The sequence below is a fragment of the Marmota marmota genome, unplaced genomic scaffold, assembly GCF_001458135.2.
Source record: "Marmota marmota marmota unplaced genomic scaffold, marMar, whole genome shotgun sequence".
NCBI classification, from domain to species: Eukaryota; Metazoa; Chordata; class Mammalia; order Rodentia; family Sciuridae; genus Marmota; species Marmota marmota.
The window spans coordinates 24,269,493-24,293,201 of record NW_025999869.1 but is presented as its reverse complement, the minus strand read 5'-3'; the positions used below and the strand labels follow the sequence as shown (position 1 = coordinate 24,293,201).

The 23,709-nt window shown below is 49.3% G+C and overlaps 1 protein-coding gene across 1 annotated transcript in view; it reads left to right on the top strand.

Moving 5' to 3' along the window:
• Window positions 1-23,709, top strand: part of Fstl4 (follistatin like 4) — a 405,787-nt gene that overhangs the window by 260,907 nt on the left and 121,171 nt on the right. Inside the window, exons 5-6 of the mRNA XM_015492824.2 lie at window positions 19,626-19,819; window positions 23,051-23,174. Coding sequence (XP_015348310.1) covers window positions 19,626-19,819; window positions 23,051-23,174 — 318 coding nt within the window. The remainder of the gene's footprint in view (window positions 1-19,625; window positions 19,820-23,050; window positions 23,175-23,709) is intronic.

Sequence of the window (23,709 nt, the reverse complement as noted above, 5' to 3'; positions counted from 1 at the left end):
CTGGAGACCTCTACAGGCTTCCCCTGTGTTCTTGATGGAAGCATCAAGATCCACCCAGCTAATATCACCCAGGATCCCAGAGAACCATAGCTTCTGGGAACCCAGTCAGGCACTGGGGCAGGAGAGATGGCAAAATGCTCTTGGTGATGACCAGAGATCAAGGGGCCCAAGAAGGCCAGTGCTGGAAGATGAAGCATGGCAGAGGTGAGTCCTGGAGCCGGGCTCGTCCTGCCCACACAAGCTGGTCCAAAGATGTGCTGACAGACCCCACAGACAGCTCCCCACAGGCAACTCAGGGGACTTAACCACTTATCCAGGCAGCCAGTCTCACACTTGTACACATCCTGTGATACACAAATACCCCCAAAGTCTCTGTACCAGATGCCCCTACACATACACACACTGACCACCCAAACACACATCTAGGGCTGCACACTTGTGGGTGACTTGTAGACAAGAGTGGTGACTGTTTTCAATACTTGCTCTCCAGAGCAACCACCAAATGCCCACTATATAGCACCTTAAAAGTTAGCTGAACTTGGAAAAGATGCTTCATAGCCTTCTGTTGCTCTCTAATGAATGGAGCATCTGGTGCATAGTTCAAGCTGAGAGGTGTGTAGTATGCTCCTTAACATCCAACTGAAACTTGGGGGCTCCAGCTGGGCAAAGGATTCCCTTAGAAACGGGTGGCATTTTAAAAGTAATTATTGCTGGTGTTCCCTTTTGGCAGCCCAGCTTTTAAGTTAGTGACTCTCTCATTTTATATTTATTTTCAGTTCTGAGCTCTTTTTTGTGATCCATTAGCTCTACTGAGTCATTTAAAAGCTATAATCATGGCCGTTTGCTCAGGTGGATGCAATCCAGATAAGTGGACCCAGATCTACTCCTTGAAGACACCTCGGGCTCCAATCAGCACTAATGCACCCCAATTAAACAAGCAGAGTCAGCAGTCACAGCAAGTTTTACCTCATCGCCTTTTAAAAACTAGGTGAAGTATTTGCACAGATCAGTTGAAGAAGGTCATTTGGATGCAATTTTTAGTTGGAAAATGTATTGTTGGCTTTGTCTTTTAGGTCTCAGGCAAAGAAACCCCCACTTCAAACGCAATCCTTTTTTTTTTTTTTTTTTTTTTTTTTGAGAAAAAGGAAAAGGAAGGTTTATTACTTTGCTAGCAAATGAGAAACAGAGAGGACTCCTGTCCCAAAGGCAGTGACTTTTCCCATCAGGAGGGACAGCGGGTTTAAAGGAACTCTTCAATTGTTACACAGAATACATTCTTGATTCCCCTCCATGGTTTGTCTGAACATCTTGGGGAAGATTGTCCAGAGCTAAGTCCTGGATTGCCCACCTCAGTCTCATGCTCATGAAAGAGCAGGGTGAGGGCTTTGGGCCTTACTGGGAGCCTGCTTCCCCAAGTAGAGCACTGTGGACCTCCAGCCCCCCACCCATTTTCCACTCTCCTGAGTGTAGACCTGTGTCCAGCTGCCATAGGGTCCCATGCCTGCCTCTCCCCCCCCAGTCAGAACACATCATCATGATAAGGCAAATCATTCATCCCACAGATCTGGAGAGGCCCAGGAAGGTGGAGACACAGCCCTGCCCTGGATGTGCAATTTGACTGTACAGATGAGGCTTGCTCTCTGTCCTGCATTAGGCACCAAATGCCCAAAGGGACTCAAGGCTGGGAGTCAACAAAGGCTTGGGGAGGGTGAAAGACTTGACTATTTTGAGGGATTGTTTTCTGTGGCCTCAAGATAAGAGAGGCTGAGAGTTTGGGGGTTCTGAGAGTTTTACTGATGTCTCTTGAGCCTATGTTCATCCTGGATTCTTAAATTAGGTAAGCCAGGCAGTAAGTCATGTGCTTGTGAGCTCAGAGAACAGGGTAAGCTACAGGATCACTGATCCTGGCCAGGCCAGACATTTGGAATGATGATAAATTGCCTCGAACTACCTCCTGCTATGTAGTGGGCCTCTCTCTGCTCCTTCACTGTAGGCCATCTGAAAGTCACATCACCTAGAGCTAATTACTTTGTCCTCTCCTGGTGATGGGCATCCTTTGTGGGCATGGCATGTGTAACAACACAGAAGGTAAAGCACCCTTCCTGCCTTGGAGTGTCCCACTGTTGGTACGTGAGGCCCCGTTTGCTTAGCAAGCATCATATTCAACATTGGAAAGAGAATTAGCAGTACTTTCCCTGGAGCCGTAGTTTGTTAGACATCTTTTAATTCTTTTTTTTAAATATAATGTTATTATATTTTTCATACCTTTATTTTATTTATTTATTTATTTATTTTTATATGGTGCTGAGAATCGAGCCCTGTGCCTCACACATGCTAGGCAAGTACTCTACCCTGAGCTACAGCTCCAGCCCCTTTTTGTTTGTTCTTTTTTGAAATTGTTAACACCCAAATCAGAGCAGTGAATGTTGAAAGTAAAATACAGGAGCTGGACCCTGATTGCCCCAGAAAGAGCAGGGAACTGCCCAGGGATAGGGCTTTCTAGAAGAAAAGGAGACCCAAGCTGTCCCAGAATAAGTCAGGACTCTCTGAGGTACCCAGAGGACATTTCAGTAGAGGATCCTGACAAAGCAAGACCTGGAGGAAGTGAGGCTGGGCCTGTCCAAGGAGGACTTGCAGGGAAGTCAGGAGCAACTAGACTGTGAAGTGAGGTTGCAGAAGGTTCCTTCTGAGCAGGAGGCCCTTTGTGTCCATTTCTGTGTCCCATGAGCCAAACAGCCAGGGCTATGGAAGTCAAGTCCCAGCCATGCCTGAGTCCTCATTTCAATCCTTGAGACCCAAGAGAGGAGAAACAGGCAGAGCAGGCCAGGGTGTGGTCTAGGAGAGACTCCCTGGGCCCTGTGTGCTCAGGGGTTCCCAGGGGGAGCTACTCCTAGGACTATAGCAAATCGTCACTAAGAATAGACTGAACAATCAGCCACCTTCATGCTAGTGCCTCAGAGACAAGAGCCACCCACTGCCAGCCATGCCTCCAGCGTAGGAAGTGTGTCCCAGGTAGGCACAGCCACCAGGTGTTTCAGAAGCATTTCTCCCAGGGCTGGCATGGACAGTGGCCTGAACCATGTCATCCTAGCTCCTGAACTTCCTTCACACACTTCTCAGGAGCAGCACGTAGGAGTGAGGCCAGGATTGGGGGATCTCCAGGGCAGTGGGTATCCCCTAACTCTGTCATTCTTCCATCTAAGGCTGCTCACCAACACCCCAACACATGCAGCATCCTCCCCAGAGGCCCCAGGCCTGAGATATCTAATAGCTCCAGGGAAGGTGGGAATCCCAGGTCCTAACAGATGGGACCCTCAGCCCAGGGCATTTTGTTGACTCAAGGCTAAGTCCAAGGCATCAGTGACCACCTGGGATCCCCCATCTTCCTCTGTCCCCACATACCCAGGTGTGAGCTTGTCTGATAATAAGACTTTCTACTCAAAGCAATGGAAATCATTCAGATATTGAGAGACATAAGATTGCATTTTCAAATAAACATTTTATTGAAGCACAGAACATATAGAAAAATTAATAAGTCATAAGCATATGGCTCAATGAATTTCCACAAAGAGCACGTCTGTTTAACCGGCATCCAGATCAGGAAATGGAATGTTACCAGCACTCAAGTGTCCCCAACACCAGGCTCCATTCAAGTCCCCACCCAAGCATAACCAATGTTCAGTAACCTTTTGAAAGAGAGAGTGACAATCAGAAAAGCTGCTAAAGCCAACAGTGTCATTTAGAGGAGACCCCAGGAAAAAGAGAAAGAGGGAGAGAAGAACAGAGGACAGAGGGTCAAATGTGGAAGAGAACCATCCAGTGAGGATGGTGGGCCACTGACCAACTGTGATGTGCTGCGCTTACAATACAAAGCAACCAGCTAGGAATTTAATCGTGTCAGTTGCAATATCGGCTTGAAACTGGGATCATTTCAGGTATTTACACCCAAAGGAAGAGAAAATTTTGGATGGGAACAATGCAAATTACTAGTGGAGTAGAACAATGAGATCATCTGTGGGCTCTCCGGCATCTTCCTGCCCTAGGTTATGCCCTGGGACACTGAGGTCGGAGGTCAAACATGGGGCATTGAAGGGCCCTCTTGACTCAGCCCAGGGTCTGGCTCCCTTCGTCCTTCCCCAGAACAGCTGTCCGGAAGAGCATTGCACAACATGGCTCTTTCTAGAATTTCTTTTCCATCCCTCCACCTGACCTAGGAGGTCCTGGCCAGTGCCAGAGCCTGCTGGGTTAGGTCAGGAGAAGGTCAGCCTCTGTTCCACAAGGAAATGTCCTCACTGATCATGACTTTGCCTCCCTGAAGGGACATTTGCCCTGGAAATTGGTTGCAGATCACTTCTCTCAATTAAAGGGCCCGGAAATCCCCATCATTACGACCTCTGTGTTTCCAGACGCTGGATGAGGTGATTAACCAAGGATGTGGCAGGAAAAGGCAGGATGTTCAGTGTGTTTGTGATAATATTTGCCCAGTAAACGGTCCTTGTACCTGAGCAGGTTTCCAACATCTTCCTCATGCTGTAGAAAATCCCGTCCTCTCCCTTCACAGCCTCCTCGATCCTTTCCCCAAGCTTTATTCCTGTCTCCTGGGGTTCCTCTGCCTGAGCTGGAAGGCCAGAGTTAGAATAGAAGGGAGGTGGAGATGAGGCAGGAAAAGCCTCCGAGAATGTGGAGCGCAAAATTCTAGGCAGGTGATAACCCAGATCCATAGACAGGACTTTAAACTCGCAATCCTCCTGCCTCAGCCTCCCACACTGCTGGGATTACAGGCATGTGCCACCGCGCCCAGTCCCATAGACAGGACTCTTACTCTTCCTGGGCCTCAGTTTCCTAATCCATAAATGAGGAGCTTTGACTACATCATCCTCAAACCTTTACCCCTGCTTTGGGGGTCTGTAACCTGTGAGGTATGATAGACTGTGTCAGAGCCTCCAAGAAGTAAACGGAGTGGGAGAATGAGGTTGGGGCTGAGTGGCTGGCATGGGGCCACTGTCACTAGAATGCACATCCAGATCCATAGCTCTGTGGGCAGGGGCATGGTGACAGACAGGCAGAGATAGATTAAAAAAACTTGGAGGAAGGAGGACATGTGCATGTGGAAGGACTTGTTTTCCTGTCTGTGTTTGCCCTGGTACTGAGTGGTGTAGGCTTCCAGAAGAAACGAGACCATTCTCAGACTACTCTTTTTTTTTTAGGTAAAAGAATATTTTAATAAATCAGAAAAACAAAAATTAAAATCATGATGACTTTAGAATAAGCTTCACAAGTTGAAAATACTATATTTTGATTATTCAGTTTTTTAAATTAAGTTACTTATTTTAATTAGGTATATATGACAGAAAATGCATTTTGATTCATTGTACACAATTGCAGCACAACTTTTCATTTCTCTGGTTGTACATGATATAGCGCCGCACCATATGTATAGTCATACATATACCTAAGGTAATGATGTCTATCTCATTCCACCATCTTTCCTGCCCCCATAACTCCTCCCCACCTCTCCCTCCCTTTTCCCAATCAAACTTCCTCCATTTTTCCCATGCCCCTCACCCATTATGGATCAGCATCCACTTATCAGAGAGAACATTCAGCCTTTGGTGTTTTGGGATTGGCTTAACTTCGCTTAGCATGATATTCTCCAACTCCATCCATTTACCTGCAAATGCTATAATTTTATTCTCTCTTAATGCTGGTTAATATTCCATTGTGTATATATACCACAGTTTCTTTACCCATTCATCTATTGAAGGGCATCTAGGTTGTTTCCACAGTTTAACTATTGTGAAGTGAGGTGCTATGAACATTGATGTTACTGGGTATAGACTGAGGAGTGGGATAGCTGGGTCAAATGGTGGTTCCATTCTCAGTTTTCCAAGAAATCTCCATACTGCTTTCCATATTGGCTGCACCAATTTGTAGTCCCACCAGCAATGTATGAGTGTACCTTTTCTCTCAGCCTATTCTTGAAAAATCCCACCAGGACACTATATTTACCAGCACCATAGTGAGAAAAACAAAAGTCAAATTGAGACTCCATTGGCTTATTTAACTGATGGCTCCGGTTTTTATTAAAAGCGATTAGCATCATCAAATGGAATTTCTTGAACCCCATCATGTGAGGTAGTATAATACATTTGCCCTTCAACATGGAAGGTTCTTTTTGAAATTTTTAACTCCTGAATCAAAAAAAGCCTGAGGCAAGAGAAGCTAACTCTGCTCTGTGTGTGGGCTGCACTGTGTCAGCAGAGACTCGGGGTGCACAAGGCACATGCCCAGGCTCGGAAAAGCCTCCGGCTACAGGCACTGGCCCCACCTCTCCCAGGCCAAATGTGCTTTGAGCTCCTTCGTGAAAGAATCTAGGAACATCCCTCCCACTCCTGTCTCCGGTGGGTCCTGAATTCTTTTAAAGCATCTGAATCTCTTTCCACTCTGGACCGGGCAGCAAGGAGGCCACTCTTGGACTCTAAGAACTTATGGATATGGAGGGCAAAGAGCGGGCTGAATCGACTTCTCAGCGTGGGAATGTAATGAGAGTTGGCCAATTCACAAAATCCCATCCAGCTGCCGCCCGAGGAGTGAACACCACAGACACCAAGCAGATAAGCTGCGTCTGGAATAACTCATTTGGCTAGGGGAGAGGGGCTTTCTGAGCACTCATAGGAGCTGCACCCCAGTGGCCTCTCTCAGCAGCACTGCCACATTCATCTGTGGGCCACCATCTCCTGAGCCATGGCCTGCTCAGAGGCTCAGAGTCTCTAGGTCAAAAAACCCACGTGTTCCACCTGGAACTGACTAGGTTTCTACCGCCCCCTCCACCGGCTGCCCAAATTCTGATAAGTTTCCAGTATGAACACGCCCAAGCTGTGGGGCAGCCAGGGGAAGGAGCCTCCTAAACTCCTCCGGCAACTCCATGTTGCCCAGGCAGCAAAACTCCCCAAAACATGGGTGCTCTTGAGTCGAGTTACGGTGGAGCTTTGTTTTGTTTTGACCTCAGATTTACTGTCCATCATCCAAGACAAAGAGGTTAAAAAAAATCCTTCAAACCTCAGAAAATTCCCAAGCCCTCTTAGGTCTAAAACCCTGCATGCATGGAATTCTTCTCTTAAATGTCAATTTCTTCAAGCCTACATAAGGGCAGCTTTTAGCTAGAGTCATTTTTGGAGACCATCCAGAGGTAGTGTCCCTCTAACATCTCTTCCTCTAAAGTAAATGTCCCCAAAGCTAACAAAGCTGGTGCAGGTGGAATGTGGCATTTGGATGCTCCTTTCGGGCCCTGATCTGCAGTCCATGCTTCCCTGACACCAGAGAAGGACAATCTCTGCTTGTCATCTTTAAAACCCAGGAGCTCTTTGGCTTGGCCCAGAATCTGACAGGTACTCTGTCTGAGTAAACAGCCCTGAGATACGAGGAGAAGAATAGTGCAGGCCACCCCAGGCACATGAGACACCAGCTCAGACTCTGCCCCATGCCCGTTCTCCTCACCTGCTAGCCTAGAGTGCTGTGACCTGTCCTCCAGGAGGTATCCTGGAAGGACAGAGACAGGAAAAGCCTAGTTCTGGGGGAAAGCAGATGGCAGGAAGGGAGGTGGGCCCTGTGGCACCTGTGTGGGGTTCTTGCCTCCCCAGTGGGGGTCCCTTCTTCATCACTGAGGACCAGAAAAGCTTTTTGTTCAAGGTCTGATGCCAACTGCCTTCCTAGAAGCTCCGTGGTCAAGCGTGAGACTCTGCACACTCTTCTTCCCTGAGCTTGGCCTTCACACAGGCTGTACTTACACACAGGGGTCCACAACATATCCACAGGGACACACACACACTTTACCCCATACATACTCTGCTCCTGCCGTTCTTGACAATCACAGTACCCAGGAATGTGAAAAGAAATAAGGCCACAGATTCAGTCTGTTCATGCAATTACTTGTCTTTAACCTCATCAGACCTAAGGTTCCCATTTTATAGCAAGTCTTTTATAAAACTCACTTTATTTTCCTAAATGAATGTGTCTTATCAACAACAGTGACACAAAAGAGAAATGCAAGAAAAGTGATGAGCATAAAATAGGCCTTTCGATGTTTGGACCTGGTCACGTTCAAAGTGCAAGGTGGCCCCGCATCCACAGCCACACTGAGATCCCTGTGAATGCAACAGCTGCAGCTAGGACCTGTGTGCTATCATGGTGATTTGAACCCTCAGCTGTCATTGCTTTGGGAGGAGTGGTTCTCCAAAGTGGTGACCAATTTGTAATAAACTGATAAACAAAATTTATACTTGATAGCATAGGTGCATCCTTGAAAAGTCCTTGCTAAACCCTGGGATGGAGGAATGGAATTTGTAAATATAATATACTTTTAGATTTAGGCTAATATGCTGATAACTAGATCTTTCAATTCCATGGCTGGGACATTTAAAAACTCATGAAAATACAAGAAATAAATACATAAAATAACAACTCATGAGACACCAGGTTTGTTGAGCAGGACATTGCCACCAAGAGCAGGATCCCTAGGCTCCCTAGTCATTAAGTGCCATAAGGCTCCCCGATCACTGTGACAACCAAAAGCACTGCTACAGAATTTCACAGGGCCTCCTAGGGAGCACAGTGCTCATGTTAAGAGCATTTATGTGGATTCCCAGCATGTGCAAAAAGTCCACGTGGGAACAAAGTGCTCTCCAGGCCTGGCTCCTAAGCCTTACTCATGACTGTATTATCAGCCACTTCAAAACCTAGCCACAGCCCCAGACTCTGCTGTGTCTCTGGGGAAGCATCCCGCCACTCAGCTTAAAACTAAAGCAGCTATATACCCAGCTGTCACTGGTACCTAAGGAGCCAAAATAGTGCCATCTCAACAGCAGGATTTCCCCCCACATTTGGGGGGACCTAGTCTCCCAGTGAAGTCTCAGGACAACAATCAATAAAATTACACAGGAGGTCGGGGATGCCCCTACTCTCTTACCCCTCCACCCCTCCAACTTCCCAATCTGGTGACCATCATCTGGTCCTGCTCCTCTGGATGTAGGTGAGGAGTAACCGGGGATAGTGAACAGGGACTGGACTTCCAGACAGGGCAGTGGGGTACCTGAGCCTATAAGCAGCCAGTGGCCATCTTCATAAAGGTATACATGATTTGTTAGGGAGCTAGTTGCATCTGGGTTTTACCCTAATACAACAATAAAGTCCTTAATGCCAGGGGGGTTTTAGCATTTATTCAAGTTTTCAAACATTACTCTTTTCACACTAGGGCCACCTGATAGATGTGCCAGTCAGCCATAAAAAGTATATGTGGATCCCTCTCTCAGGAATCCAACCAATTTTGCTTTCTCTAATAGGAATAAAAAAGAGGATTGTAAATGTCAAACAGCAGACTGTATAGCAACATCAATTGAACCAGGCATTCATGAGCAAATGTACCATTTATCTAACAAAGGTCTGAGTGGTTTTGTTCATTTAAATTACCTGAAGCTGGGGTGAAAATGGAGATGAGGGTTTGTCCATGAATTGAGGTGCAAGTGAGGGTGGCTGTTTCCACCGTGTTGGAGTGAGCTTGATCTGCTGCAGTACCGTGCACCGGGACAAGGCAGGTACACACGTGTGTGCATGTCCTGTCATATGCAGGGTTAAATGCCCTGGAGAGCCTTTGCTGTGCAGATTGTGTTTATGGTCCCCACGTAGGCCTTGTATCTTCAACCCAGAGAATTCAAAAGCAGCTGGGATCTCAAATGTGGACACTCCCAGGGAAAGACCAGATGGAGAGCTTGCCAACCCGATGTTGCTCTTTTGAGTTCTGAGAGGACGGGGAGCTAAAAGATGCTCCCATTTGCTTTCCCTCAGCCACCCCTGGCTGCCCTTATATCAAAAACCTGGCCCAGGAGCACAGGATCATGGCATGGCCAAATGCCGGCTGGTGACCTTTACAAATTCAGCCGTGCCTGTGAGAGCTGACAGCTCTGCACAGCAAGACAGAACCCAGCCCTGTGTCCATGCCCTCCTCTCCCTGGACCCTTGGGCTGGCCAGTTAGTGGGACCAGCACAACCCTGCTGTTCAGGGGAGCAGGGGCCAGGAAGTAAGAAGGCGATGTCTCCGGGTAGCAGCTTGGGAGAGGCACCTCCAGGTGCGGCCCAGGTTCTCTTCCTTACTTAATCTCTGGTGGGTGTCCCTTCCAGGCAGCTCCTAAGTCAAGTGAGTCTTGTTGGAAGGGCCAGATAAACGTGTTTGCTGAAGGACTGTTTCCCAGTGTGGTCACTGGCCAGAGTCACCAGAGACTCTGTTAGAATGCGGCCTTCCAGTCCTCACCCCAGACACCGTAGAGGTAAGGCCCAGAATTTGCATTTTTAGTAGGAGTCCCAAGTGATTCTGATGCAAACCCAAGTTTGAGTCCCTTATAAAAACATTCCTTGTTACTTACTTCCCCTAAAGCTAGCAGTTCCCTCCATGACCTCAGTCTGACCTGACTGAGGGTCCTCTAGGGAAAATTGGGGGACACAGATCCTTCCTTCTGTTTTGGGGGGTGGTGTGGGGGGGTGTTTTAAGACCCCTCTGCCATGTGGTTAAAAGGACACGAACTGGGGTCAGGATACCCAGGTTTGAATCCTTGATCACCCCCTGGGATCCCCAGGGTCTAGGCCTCAACCCTTCCCTCTATCTAATGAGTGAAGAGGTGACAGAAGGGACAGGAGGCAAGCCAGCTCTTCCAAACCTGTGGGCAGGCACCCGTCCACTATGGGTCACCATGACTGTGTGCTGTAAGAGAGTGGCCATACTCACCCTCAAAGACAAGAGTGCAGTCCTTGCTTCTGGAAGGTGAGTCTATGGAGGAGAAAGGACACAGAAAAATTCCTCAAGGCCTGAATGGTTTGGAAGTGACAGAAGCAGTTCCATGGAATTGGGCCTTGTCAAAAAAATCTAGAAGTCTGATTTGAGGAAAAAAACCTACCAGGAAGGGTCACCTGAGGACAAAATTTGCAGCCAGGCTTTCCAGCAGATCATGGGGAATTGGTGGAGCAAGTCTGGAGAAGCCAGTGGCCCCAGGGAAGGCCAGAGATAAACATAGACACCTGAGCAGGATGTTTGAGTCCAGGAGAGTGGCCAGGCTCCACGGCCAGCTGTGGTCACCAGGTGGCAGGACTTTGAGTAAACCTGTGGGCAAGTGTCCTGGGAATGTGAGCAGACAGTCTCATGAGTGCGTCACAATCTCCTGGATTTTCAGCATTTTGTGACTTCGTCCCCAGGACCAGGGGAACAGCATCATTTTAGCTAAAAATGTATTCAAAAAATAAGCCCATTGATTTTGGCATTTATTGTTAATTGAATTTTCCCAGAAATGGCAGCCGAAAGATTGTTAATGTTCATGAATTTACATCAAGTTAAACATCTGTTCCTCTTAAGCTAAACTCTAGCAAAGTTATGGCGGCTCATAAATTAGATCTGGGAGTAAAATACTTCTCGCTCTTTGCACAGCTTAGCGGTTTCAAAATAGACCTCAAAATGACACATTGCAACTGAGGCCCGGGTAGCGCGACCACATTCAGCTGTAATGTTGGTGCCAGACGATTATGCCACGTTTTTGCTTCAGTGGTAAAGATCGCAGCTTTGTCGGGGCAACACGTGATATTGGTTTATCAGACTGACTGGGGACATGTGGGAAGCCATGCTGCTAACATTTGCAGAAAGCAGAGAGCCTGCACATGAGCCGACTTCAAGGGAAGCCAGGAGAATGGGAGCACATCTTGCCTCTCGCTGGTCTAGGTTTTTCCCAGGTATGGTTCTAGGGAGCTGAGCCTTGGTCCCAGGCCTGCCTGGAAGGAACCATGCCACCCTGTCAGGTTAAAGAAGTCCGGTGAGTGTGGCCCAAGGGCACACAGATGGCTACTATGTGGTTTCTAAAGTGCTGGTGAAAAGACCATTTTGGGAAGAGAGTTGCTCATGCCATGTTTGGTGGCACTTCAGAGTCTGACCCAAAGCCCCCACCCCAGCACTTCCTTCTGTCCCCTCCCCTGCCCTTAGACCCTCCCCATCCTTGAAGGGGATTCTGACATTAATGGAAGATGAGCTCGCTCATGATGTCAGTTATCTGTGTTTGCATTTCCCTCTCCAGTAAGTCTGGGATTTATAGGCAGTCTCCTGAGTACAGGGCTGTGCCCCCGCAGAAAATTCCAGTATTCTGGAGATCATCAAGGCTAGGTTCTTCATTGTGGCCTTGGCTTCCTCCAAAGCCACTCCACCCTCACATGCTTTCCTGTTAATAAAATTCTCCCCATGCACAGAGGGTCCCCAGGGTCATCTTTGTGCCCATTTACTGAGCAGATCCCAGCCAAGGCATCAGGCCTTTCCTGAAGCTGTGCATTGGCAGAATATACCCTCAGGCCTCCCCAGCTGGCCTCTTTGCAGAGTTATCCAGGCTTTGTCCTGGCTAGCCATGGTAGGACGAGAGAACTAAATGTTTCATCTGCCTCCTCCCCAGAGGCATTTCCTAGAGAGCTGCCCCATGACCATGAGAGCTTGAAAGAGACTTCCCTATGCCACCTAGTATCTAAGTCCCTCTGTGGCTGACCACCTTGCCATCATCCCCAGCTTGGCCATGCCAGAGGTCACTCTGTAGGAAATCTCCTGGGTGAGGAAGAGCCCATACCCCCTGGTAAGCCCAGGGAGGTGTCTCACTGGGTAAGGCCCAGGAGCTGGGCTCCTACACTCACATTGCACCTGGAAGCTGACCAGATAGATGACACAGGACCCCAGTCCCTCCAGAGTTCCAGACCTCCATCACTGTGGCTCAGGGTGCCTGGGGTTGTTCCCTCAAGGCAGAGCCACAGGCCCTCTCCGAGTCACCTGTCTCCCCTCTCCACAGGAGTCCATAGTCATACAGGCAACGGACATTTAATGCACACTGTCTACACACAGGTACTGGGCCAGGTACTGGGGAGGCACCTGAAAACAAGGCCAATCCTGCCCTGGAGAAGCTTGTTGTCTAATGAGATGCCTGACAATCTGCACTGGATAAATAAGTACCTAATGGAAGTCCAGGGAAGGGCAGTGAAGGGGTATCAGGGGCAGTGCATGAGGGGCCTCTTCAGCCAGGGGCTGGCATGTTAGAAAGGGAGGCTGAAGAGCTGGGTGAAGGAATAGTTGTAGGGGGCGGGTGGCATTTAGTTAGCGTTTCACTGCTGTGACTGAGATGTCCAACCAGAACAACTTAGAGGAGGAAAAGTTTTTCTTGGCTTATGGTTTCAGAGGTTCAGTCCGTGGTCAGCCAACTGTATTGCTCTGGGCCCGAGTGAGGCAGAACATCATGGCTGAAGGGTAGGGTAGAGGAAGGCTATTCATTCATGGTAGCCAGGAAGCAGAGAGAGAGAGAGAGAGACAGAGAGGGAGGAGCCAGACGGAGGATATATAATTCCCAGTGACCTACTTCCTCCAGCCAGTCCCCAACTGCCTGCAGTTACCAGCCAGTTGATTCATTCAAATTAGAAATTCATCAAATGGATTAATCCACTGATGAAGTTACAACTCTCATAACGTAATCATTTCATCTCTGAACATTCCTACATTAACAGGAGCTTTGGGGGGAACACCTCATACCCAAACCATAACAGGGAGGGAACAGGAAGAACAAGAGACAACCCGCTTTCCAGCCTCATCAACATGCAGGTTCCTGAGCACATGGCCTGTCCCCCTCTGAACTGGGTTAGAAGCTGGGCTTCCTGCTGCCTTTCTGTCTTGCCCACATTCTACCACACCCTCCCTCCCCTTGAATGGGATTCTCCAGCCCCACCCAGGCCAGAGCTTCACCTGCCTGCTACAGAATAAAGATGGCCCCTTGGGGGCGTGACCTGGCAGGGCACAAGTGGCTGATGGAATATTCACAATGTCTCCTTCACTTCCCTTTGTTTTGCAACAGAAAGTGTTCCTTTGATGGACACTTCATTCCACAGGCAGCTCCCTGCTTCCTATCTCCCTTTGCTTAAAAATTAAACGTGGCCGTGCCCATGCTCTTTGGTGTGGAGGACAGTGGCCAGAATGGGAGAGCATTAGAATCTTCATAGAGGGACAATTATTGAGGGAACTAGATTAATGAGGTGTCATAACAACTTAGCCAGATCTGCGACTGACCTTTCTCATGGAGAACGGGCTTGATAAATGTAGTTCATTACCGAGTTCTGACATGAAAATAGGATCACACTCTGGGCTCTTCAACAGGCTGATCAATATTTTATCTGCCAAAGCAGGCCTGGCCTGGGAGCAGGAAGAGCCCCACAGCACATGTGTGCTGGCAGGAGCCCGAGGCCAGAGCCAGGGCTGGCCGGGCAGGCCCTGCTGAATGGCAGGGAGCCAGGCCAGCAAGAAGGTGTTTGGACCCTACTATTGGCCTGTGAGGCTGGGCAGGACCCTGAGAGGGCTCAGAGATGGAAGGGCCCTGGGCAGTGGGAAGAAAGAGAGGGAATCCAGGACATCTCCCCTCTTCTGCTGATCCATAAATGCTTATCTAGTTGCCACCCTATCTCAGGCCCCACATTGAAGGTGACAAAGACAAATAAGCCACACCCCTACTTACTTGGAACAATGAGTACATTTCATCTGGGCCTGGGGATGCACGCCTGTAATCCCAGTTACTCAGGAGGCTGAGGCAGGAGGACCACAGGTTCGAGGCCAGCCTGGACAACTTAGTGAACCTGTCTCAAAATCAAAATAATGAAAGGGCTGGGGCATAAAGAAGAATGAAATTATGTCATTTGCAGGAAAATGGATGGAACTTGAGTGAGTAAGCCAAACTCAGAAAGCCAAGGGCACAGGTTTGGTTTGGTTTTCTCATTTGTGGAAGCTAGAGAAGAAAAAGAAAAGAAAAATTTTTTAAAAAGGTGTGTGGGGGAGATCTCATGAAAACAAAGAAGGGAGACAAAGTAGGGGAAAGGAACTAGGGAAGGGAGAAGGGGGAGGAAGGGGGAAATACTGGGGAATGCTATTGACCATATTATATTGTTATATCATGTGCATGTATGAATATGAAACAGTGAACCCCATTATTATGCAAAATTATAATGTACCTATGAAAATATGGAAATAAAAGGGGACAGGGAGTATAGCTCATGTAGCGTGCATGAGGCCTTGGTTCTATACCCATTGCCACAGAGAGAGAGAGAGGGAGAGGAAGAGAGAAAGAGAGAGAGTCCTCGGTTATGGCTGGCCACAGGGACACTTCCTCTCACCTTTTCTTTATGTAATGACCTGGTAAGGTGGTGAGGGGCCTAGGGCCTCACAGCCAGTCCAAGTCCAATGGTCTCCTGACTCCCTTGTCAGTGCTCTGTTCAGCCTGTGACAATCGTCTCTAATTGTTGGTCTCAGATAGACACAGCAGTCTATTATGACAAGGCACAGACCTCAAATCATTGTAAAGTCATGCCACCCCTGGATCCATCAGTGGGCACATTTAACTGTATTTGAGTCTGCCCTCCCCCAGGCTGGACCAGAGGGTCCCTGGCAACAGTACCCGGACCTCAGTTTAAGCTTTTACACCACGGGTTGCCCATTTTATTCTGAACACCAGGCTGGTCAACATCTGTGGAGCACTAGGGAGGGGTGTTGGGGTCCCCAAGCCCATGATGCATACCCTCCAGGGAACATCCCCCTGGAGGAGCCAAGTCTGCTGAGGCCAAGGCTAAGATTGGACCCTGCCCTGGTCCAGAAAGACCACATGCCATCCCCGCAGGCACCCATCCCCCACTAACAGGGTCAGGGCATAGTGAAGAAGGTGTAGATCAGTGATATTTAGCCAAGATGAAGTGAATGAGTGAGCTGTGTAGAGACTTGGGTGAAGAACATTCCAGATGGAGGAAGGAGTCTATAATTGCAAAGCTCCCAAGCCAGAGCATGCTCCGGGGGTCAATACTGCTGAAGGGCCTTCTCCCACCATGCCCCACCTCTCAGTCCCATGTGGACTTTCCAGGTGGGTGGGCAGGGATGACCCAAGAGAAGACAAGAAAGATGTGACCCTTGGCTATTGACCCTCTCTTGCCAAAATTGAGAGGAACTTGAGAAGGGCAGGAAAAAAAAGTCAGAAAATAGAAGCTAGGGAACCCAGGCCTCGGAGTCCACATGCAGCAGGCCAGCCGCCCACGTGCACGAGCTCATTGTGCTAATGGGCCCCTCATCACTTGAGCAGAGGGGATGGCTTAACCTCTGGCCAGCAGTGTGTTGACAGCAGCCGCCTTTGGGAGATAGATTGTGGATGATTTATTATATTTATTTATTTCTACTTATACTCATAAGTGCTTTCCAAGTGCTCTTTGATGGGCATATATTTATTTTATGACAAGACAACTGTTTGGAACTGAAAGCAGAGCAGGGAGCCTCTAGCTAAAGACTACGTCCAGCAGAGTCACGGGTACCCAGTGCTTCATGTGGGTAAGCTACTCCTGTCTGACCCACAGTGAAACTGAGGACTTTGTGAAGAAAAACCTAAAACTGGAATTTGGTGGACTCCCCCCAGGCCAAGGCCTGCCTCGGGGAGGAAAGCTCACCTTCATATGGAGCTGGAAGCCACAGATTTGGAGGCATCTGCCTCTGGGGCTGGAAGAGGGCAGGGGAAGGATGTTCCCCCATCCCCGCTCCACTGGCCCCCAGCCCTGTGGGATTCAGGTGACCATGGCAGGGATTGCTGGGACACCCTAGAGAAGATCAGAAATACTGGACAAACGACTTCATGATTTGATTTTAGACAAATTCCTCTCTTGTGACTCATTTTAATACAGCTGCTCCTGGGGTGAAGAAGGATTTAAGATTCTCTTCCAGGCACTCCTCCTGCATTTGCTCAGAACCCCAGCGGCCAGCAGCCACCTGGTACAGGGAAGCCCTCAGTTAAGGAAATAAAGGAGCTTGGAACTGAGAGCTGCAGGACCTGACACCCCTACTCTGGCTCCCACACTTGCCCACAGCCCCAGGAGTCCTGCCTGAGTTGCCCCACTGCCCTGTCCCACACTGCTTTGTCTCGCTGTCCCCCAGCTGACAACCTCCAGCCACTGGCCTTCTCAGACCTCCAGATATCCAGATACGCTGGCCACTAGCCATTCCTGCTGTCTGTAGCACCCTGCCCTGCTCATCCTTCTCCCACTACTCTTCCTCGTCCTGCAGGTCTCATCCTGATTATCCCCACAGGGCTTTCCTCATCCTAGCTTCGTACACTCTCCTCCAGGGACACCCAGGATGCCATGCCCTGGAAGCACCTGAATCCTCACGGGGCTGCCCAGGGCCTGGCACACAGCTTGTCAATAAGGGCAGGTGAATGATAGGAGGGGTCTGGCCTGGTCTGAGGGATCACCGATCCTGGCAACTTGAGGCACCTGTCCCCCAAAGTCCCAGGTTGACTTGTAGACGTGGCAGTCGCCAGGGTAGAGAAGCTGGAAGCACACAAGCTCACAGTGGGCTACAGAGACGTGAAAGGAGGGCAGAACCTGCAGAGCTGCCTCAGCAGGATCCGCATTATGGCTTCCCCAGCCTGCCAAGGTGGGTGGCATTGTCCAGCTGCAGATCTCTGGTGACACAGGACCTTGAGCAGCTCAGAGGAGTCTGTGCCCCACCTCAGTCCATGAGGAAAGTTGAGAGACTGGGCAAGAATGAGATGTCACAGCCCATCAGACCCGGCCTGACCTAAACTTCAGGTGGCTCTGATGTGGCAGATTCTTAGAATCTTCATTTCCAGCAGCATTTCTGAGGTGAGCCTCCTATTAACTCCAGCTGTGCACACCAGCTTCCCAGCATCTCAGTACACGTGCCCGCCCCCAGGGAAGCCAGCACTAGGTCATGCAGGGACTCCATCCCCATTCACCCCCACAGCTTCTTCCCCATTCCTATTCTATATCCCCACGTGTGGTCCATTTGCTAGGACCAGACTCCCTCCTTTTTGGGGGAGTGGTGAGGGACTCAGAAGGAAGAAAAACCCAGCAACCAGTCCCATCCTCCTAGGGACAGGAGTGTCTTGGTAGAGGGGCAAGGCCACCATGTTCAACACTGCATAGCTGCACAGACTTGAGGACCAGGTTTGCCAACTGGAAACCCGGAGAACTTCCAAGAATCAATATCCTACCAGGCAAAAAATAAATAAAATAAAATGTGTTAGCAGGGCTAGGGGGATGGGAGAGAACCATTCTTGACAGAGCATGGAGACTCCCAGGGAGCAAATAGATTGGATTATATTGAACACAACAATTGATTTTTTCCTAAACAAACATGCAGAAGGAAATGGTAACAGGCATCTGTTCCTGATGGGAATCAATTGACCCCAAATTGGAAGAAAATCTAGAAACACAAACAAATACAAGAGACTGTGTTTAGAACACCCAGGCTTGTCTAGTGAGAGGGCCGGAGGAAGAGGGGAACAGACCCGCAGATTCGCCCATCATTCTTTTCCCTTCCCACCATCTTCCCTGTTAGTGGCTTTTCAACAAATGTGGATCTAATAACAAGGGAAAGAGTAGCGACCATTCTTTGAGCCCTTACTCTGTACCAGACCAGTGCAAAGCCCTTTGTGTGAATGTTAGTTACTCCTCAAAACCCAGAACCCTGTCATCCCCACTTCTTAGATGAAGTCACTGAGGCTACAGGTCATGCAGTCCAGTGGCAGTGAAGTTTGGACTCAAACCCACTGGTCCCTGGAGCCCATGCTCACTAGCACTGCTCTCTATTGGGTCTCCAACCCTGAGCTATATTCCCTGATGCCTTGAGCTGGTCTTGAAATTAAGGGGGGAAATGACTAAGCCTCAGAAAGTCCATTCCCAGCAACCTGGACCGGATGGTGGATTGGGCAAAGCCAGAAGCAGGAAAAGCTCCCTCCCCCGGGGAGGTGGGGAAGCAGGGCAGGAGGTACTGCCCGGCTTGGTGATATCCCTGCAGACCTAGTTTATGAGCTTTGCCCTGTGTGGTGTTCATCCTAGTGGCCCGTCACCAGCAAGATAAACTATGTCGTGTCACAGTGCATCACAGGCCTCATTTGCCAAAGCACGGTGCGATTCTGATGCTGTTCAGCAAACACGCCTGTGATAAAAGGCCTAAGAGTAATGGGCTGTGTGCTGCGGATTTAATTTCATAAAGCTTCCTTTTGTTTCTTGGTCATGGACTTGTGTACACATGTTTGTTTTCAAGTAATCCAGCTCTGGGAGTGTACCTAATTACCTTAAGCAGGGCTTGTTAGTCCTGTTAACTAAGACTCCCTAATCTATGAGGCCAAGTATGCAAAAGCAGCCTGTAAGGTAGGATTAAGACAAAAGTGAGCTATTACAAATGGAATCGGGGGCCGGCTTTCCTAAAGCTGCTGTGGGGCTGCCGCTGTAAATTCTGCAGAAAGAATTTTCCTGTTCCGTCTGGCACTCGCTCTCTATAGTAGGCACTCGAGAAATATTCATGGGACGGATAGACAGGCTCCCTCCGGCATTTGCATCACACGCAGCATTTATTAAATACAAATATTTGTAGTTTGGATGGGTGGACAGACAGACAAGTCCCATCTACTACAGTTGCACAATTTGCTGCACAGTAAAGGCCTGGTGACCCACTGTGAGTAGCATGATGGAGAAAATGTTCTCTCATCGAAGGACACATCTTGCTGTAACAACCCCGTCTTCTCTTCCAGGCGACACGTGCACCATGGCCGGCTATGCCCGCCTGAAGAATGTCCTTCTGGCGCTCCAGACTCACCAGCAGCCACTCCACGAAGTAGAAAACAGGCAGGACCCTGCTTCCCAAAAGCTTCTCCTGGTGGAATCTCTGTTTAAGGACTTGGATGCCGATGGGAACGGCCACCTCAGCAGCTCTGAACTGGCTCAGGTGGGTACAGCGTTCAGTGAAAACCAAGTTATAAAGGAATCCAGTTTTTCGTTCAGCACCTACAGAGAAGAGACACGGAGATCATGGGAGGACAGTGGGTTGCAACTGTCTCTGTCACAGAGTCCCCAGGAGGCCACTCTGCCACCCTTCCGGGAATCTCAGAGTCTGTGATCAACACCTCTGAGAACATCTTACAAACAAAGTTATATTCATTTCCCACCAGCCGCCTTCAGCCACTGTTTACAAAACACACTGTGACACCCTGCCTGGCAGCAGGCAAAACTCTCCTGCCGCGGGGCTGGTGGCTGATGTTTTAATTAGGAAACCAAACTTGTCCTCCTTGAGTCCTTTGCTTTCCTTAGCAGAAATATCAAAAGGAAGCAGTGCTTGGTTTCCAGAAAACACCTCTGGAGCTCTGTCCTGGAGGGTCCCAAGTCCTCTGCCCGGTGACAACACGATTCTTTGGTGGCCAAATATCAGCAGCCCAAACCCCAGCTTTCTTACTTGCAGGAAGCCCTGAGTCCACCCCAAAAACACTTGTCTGGAAAAGCACTTGCATTGAACCTGTGGCTTGTGTCCCTCCCCAGAGTTGCCCCTTGGTCCAGCGACAAGCTGCTGTGAGAGTAGTCAGCATCTGCAGCTCAAAAAGCAAAGAAAGACTGACCTCGTTCCCTGGGGCCAGGGTGGGGGTCCTCATGCAGAAAGGCTGTCCTGGGCCCAGGAGTCTGCATTCCTGCTTCTGCTCTGCTGGTTTGCTTCTAAGAGCCTGGGGCCCAGGAGGCCCACAGCCAGGTGCAAAAATAAGCAAGAAAGTGAGGTCAGCATCCTGGTGCCTTGAGTGGATGGGGGCAGCTCTTCCTCAGAGAACTATAGTGGCCACCAGAGCAGAGATGACAAGGATGTGTCACCATATTTATGCCAGAGAAATCTTAACCTTGGTACAGTGACCTCATCAAGGTAGTGAGGGGGTCACTGTGAAGGACGGAGGAGGGGAGTACTTTGGCTTGGCACTGAGCCAGGCCCTTTGCCTGTGGCTAGTAAGCATGGGCAAGTCCCTTGCAATGTAGGACAGTGGCTGAAAGTACGAACTTCAGAGCCAAGCTGAGGTCTAGGGCTGCTTCCAACGTATAGGAGCTGGTGGGTCTTAGGGGATGGCCTCACTGCACTGGGCCTCCATTTCTCATCTGTGAGCCTCAAAGGGTCATCATAGGATTAAAGATATGCTTAGCTTAGTGCCTGGCACATGGGTGTTCACAACAGACAACAGTGGCCATCATCGTGGTCTTTGTTATTTCCTCCTTGATCTTTCAGCCATGCTCTGCTATAAGGTAGAGATGCCTGTCATCCCACTTCACAGATATTTTCAGATGAGGAAACTGAGATGCTAACAAATCAAGCAGCTTGCCCTAGTTGCGATCACTGCCTGAACATGAAGGAACTCAGGTGCAACCCAGGAATGTTGCTACACATTCAACTGCCCTCCCCACAGCGCCAGGTGTCTCCCACCAGGAGGCTCCATATGGTCCTCTCAAGGTCAGCAGGAAAAGCAAGCACTTGCAAAACCCAAGTGAGAATCAATGACTCAAGCCTGGAGTCACAGGCTCCTTGCTCTCAGGCCTTCTGTTCCAGCCAGGCCCGAGCCTGCTTCCTGAGCGCACCTTGGGAATCTCAGATGACTCTGCTCTGCTCACCCACACTACACCCACAGCACATGCAACCCTGTGCATCCCAAGAGGCCTGCTGCCCATGGCCTCCAGAGAACCAGCAAATCTTCACCTCAGTCAGCACTTGGCCCCTGCTCTGGCTAAGACCCTAAAGGGCAATGCCAGTGTCCCATAGGTGACCTGAGCTGCTCTAGAAAAGCCCAGGTCCTGTTAGTTACAGCTACCTGCAGGAAGAACCACCTGGTGGTTCCCTACAGTACAGGCTGTGCAGGGAGTGACAAGGGCAGGTGACATCGGCTTGCCTTGGACAGAGGCACTTGGCACCCAGCTCCATGCAGCTCCCAGGTAGCTCCCTGGTAGACAGAACCTCCTTGAGAATGTTGTTCTAATCTAGCAGAGACATGGCATGAGGCATCTGAAGCCATTAATAAGCATGGTAATTTGACTATGATTTCCTCTTTAAAATTTAATATATTTAAAGTCCATTCCATAAATCTGCCAAGCAAAGCCCAGCTAAGGTGGGCTTTCCCTTGACGCCGAATCAAAGGCACAGGGGGAAAAAAACTTGTCGGTCCTATGAAAAGTTAATCAATTTCCAATGCAGAAATAGACAAAGGGAAATTTTCATCTTCGAAAGATTGATCTCAGCCGTTATGGTTGATCTCCCTTTTATCGAATTCTCTCCCTTGCTGGGTAAGGGGTCATTTTTTTAACATTATCACATTAAATTGCCTTTAATATAACAGGGCAAGCTGAGAATGTTAAGCAAAGAGAAAACATCTTTGCCTTCCTCTCCCCTTCAAAATAAAATAAAATCATTTCCTCTGTTCTGAGATTTCCTTCTGAGTATTCTCCTGTGCTCTAACTCCAGCTGAGTGGGGAGGCCTGAAACCTCTACCCAAAGCTACCTTTTGGCATGGCTGGCCATGCTTGGGGAGGAGGGGTCTGCCTCCTGCAGCCTAGACCATGATCAGAAAAGGAGTCCATGAGGGCCCACCAGTAGAATGCGGCTCGGGCCTGGTCAGTAGAATGTAGCTACCCCTTTCTGGGGGTGCCACAGCTAGGAGGTGCTCCTCTGGAAGTGGTAGGACTGAGGGTGCAGCAATGAAATACAACCATCAGCTTTGTGCTACGGGAGCCAGGGGAACCACACCAAGGTCAGCTACTCTTTGGTGGGTTCCTAAACCCCTTCTCTTCTCTTTGCCCCAACAATAGCACAAGGAGGTAAGCCAAATGGCCAAAAAGACCTTCCCATCTTGCACTGCTGGGGGTCTGTCTGCCCAGACAGGGAGAGGACAGACATGAGCTCTAGTACAGACTCTGTCCCAAACACTTTGTGACCTTGGGAAAGTCTCTCTCTCTCTCTCCCTCTCTCTGTCTCTCTCTCTGCCTCAGTTTCCTCATCTATAAAATGAGAGGATCAGACAAGACAAAACCAAAGAGCTTCGGGTGTTTCACAGGCCCATTGAGCTTCCCAAAGCCCCCACTGGGCCTGAGCCACTTTCCAACCATGTCCTTGACACTGAACTCAATATGGCTCTGACCTTTTACCCTCCTCACCCCACAGCACATGTTGAAGGAGCAGAACCTAGAAGGGGACTTTCTGGGGTGTACGCCAGGAGACCTCCTCCGATTTGACGACTACAACAGCGACAGCTCCCTGAGCCTACACGAGTTCTACACAGCCTTCCGTAAGTCAGGCCCCCCTATGGGGTCCCATGGGCACAGGGGCTCATGTCTGCAAATGCTCCTGCCTCACCGTGGTGATGGGCTTGGAGTCTGTCCCATTGTCTCCCCAGTGGGCTTCTTTGAGTGGTGGAAGTGTTGAGTTTATTTTGCAACAAGCCTGAGATATAAGAAAAGGATTAAAGGTGAATGGGTGAAAACAGAGTGGGCTCACCCTGTTCCTTTTGGGTAACGGTTTTTCTCACTGAGTGTGACTGAAGCAGAGCTGTGAGGGGAATTCTGTGACTACACATGGAGGGAACAGATGTCAGGTCTATCTTTGGGCTGAAGCCTGGCCCTACTGGGGATCAATGCGTGGAGGAAAATCCTGCAGGAGAGCTGGAGGCCTGGCCAAGCAGGGCCAGGAAACAGTCACCACCCAAGGACAATAGAGAGTAAAGGTCCAAGTTGAAGAAAGGCACAGGATCCCCGGAGAAACATGGAAAATAGGTGCTCTTGTGGCTGTGGAGGAAGTATCTGGGTGGCCCATGTACAGGGACC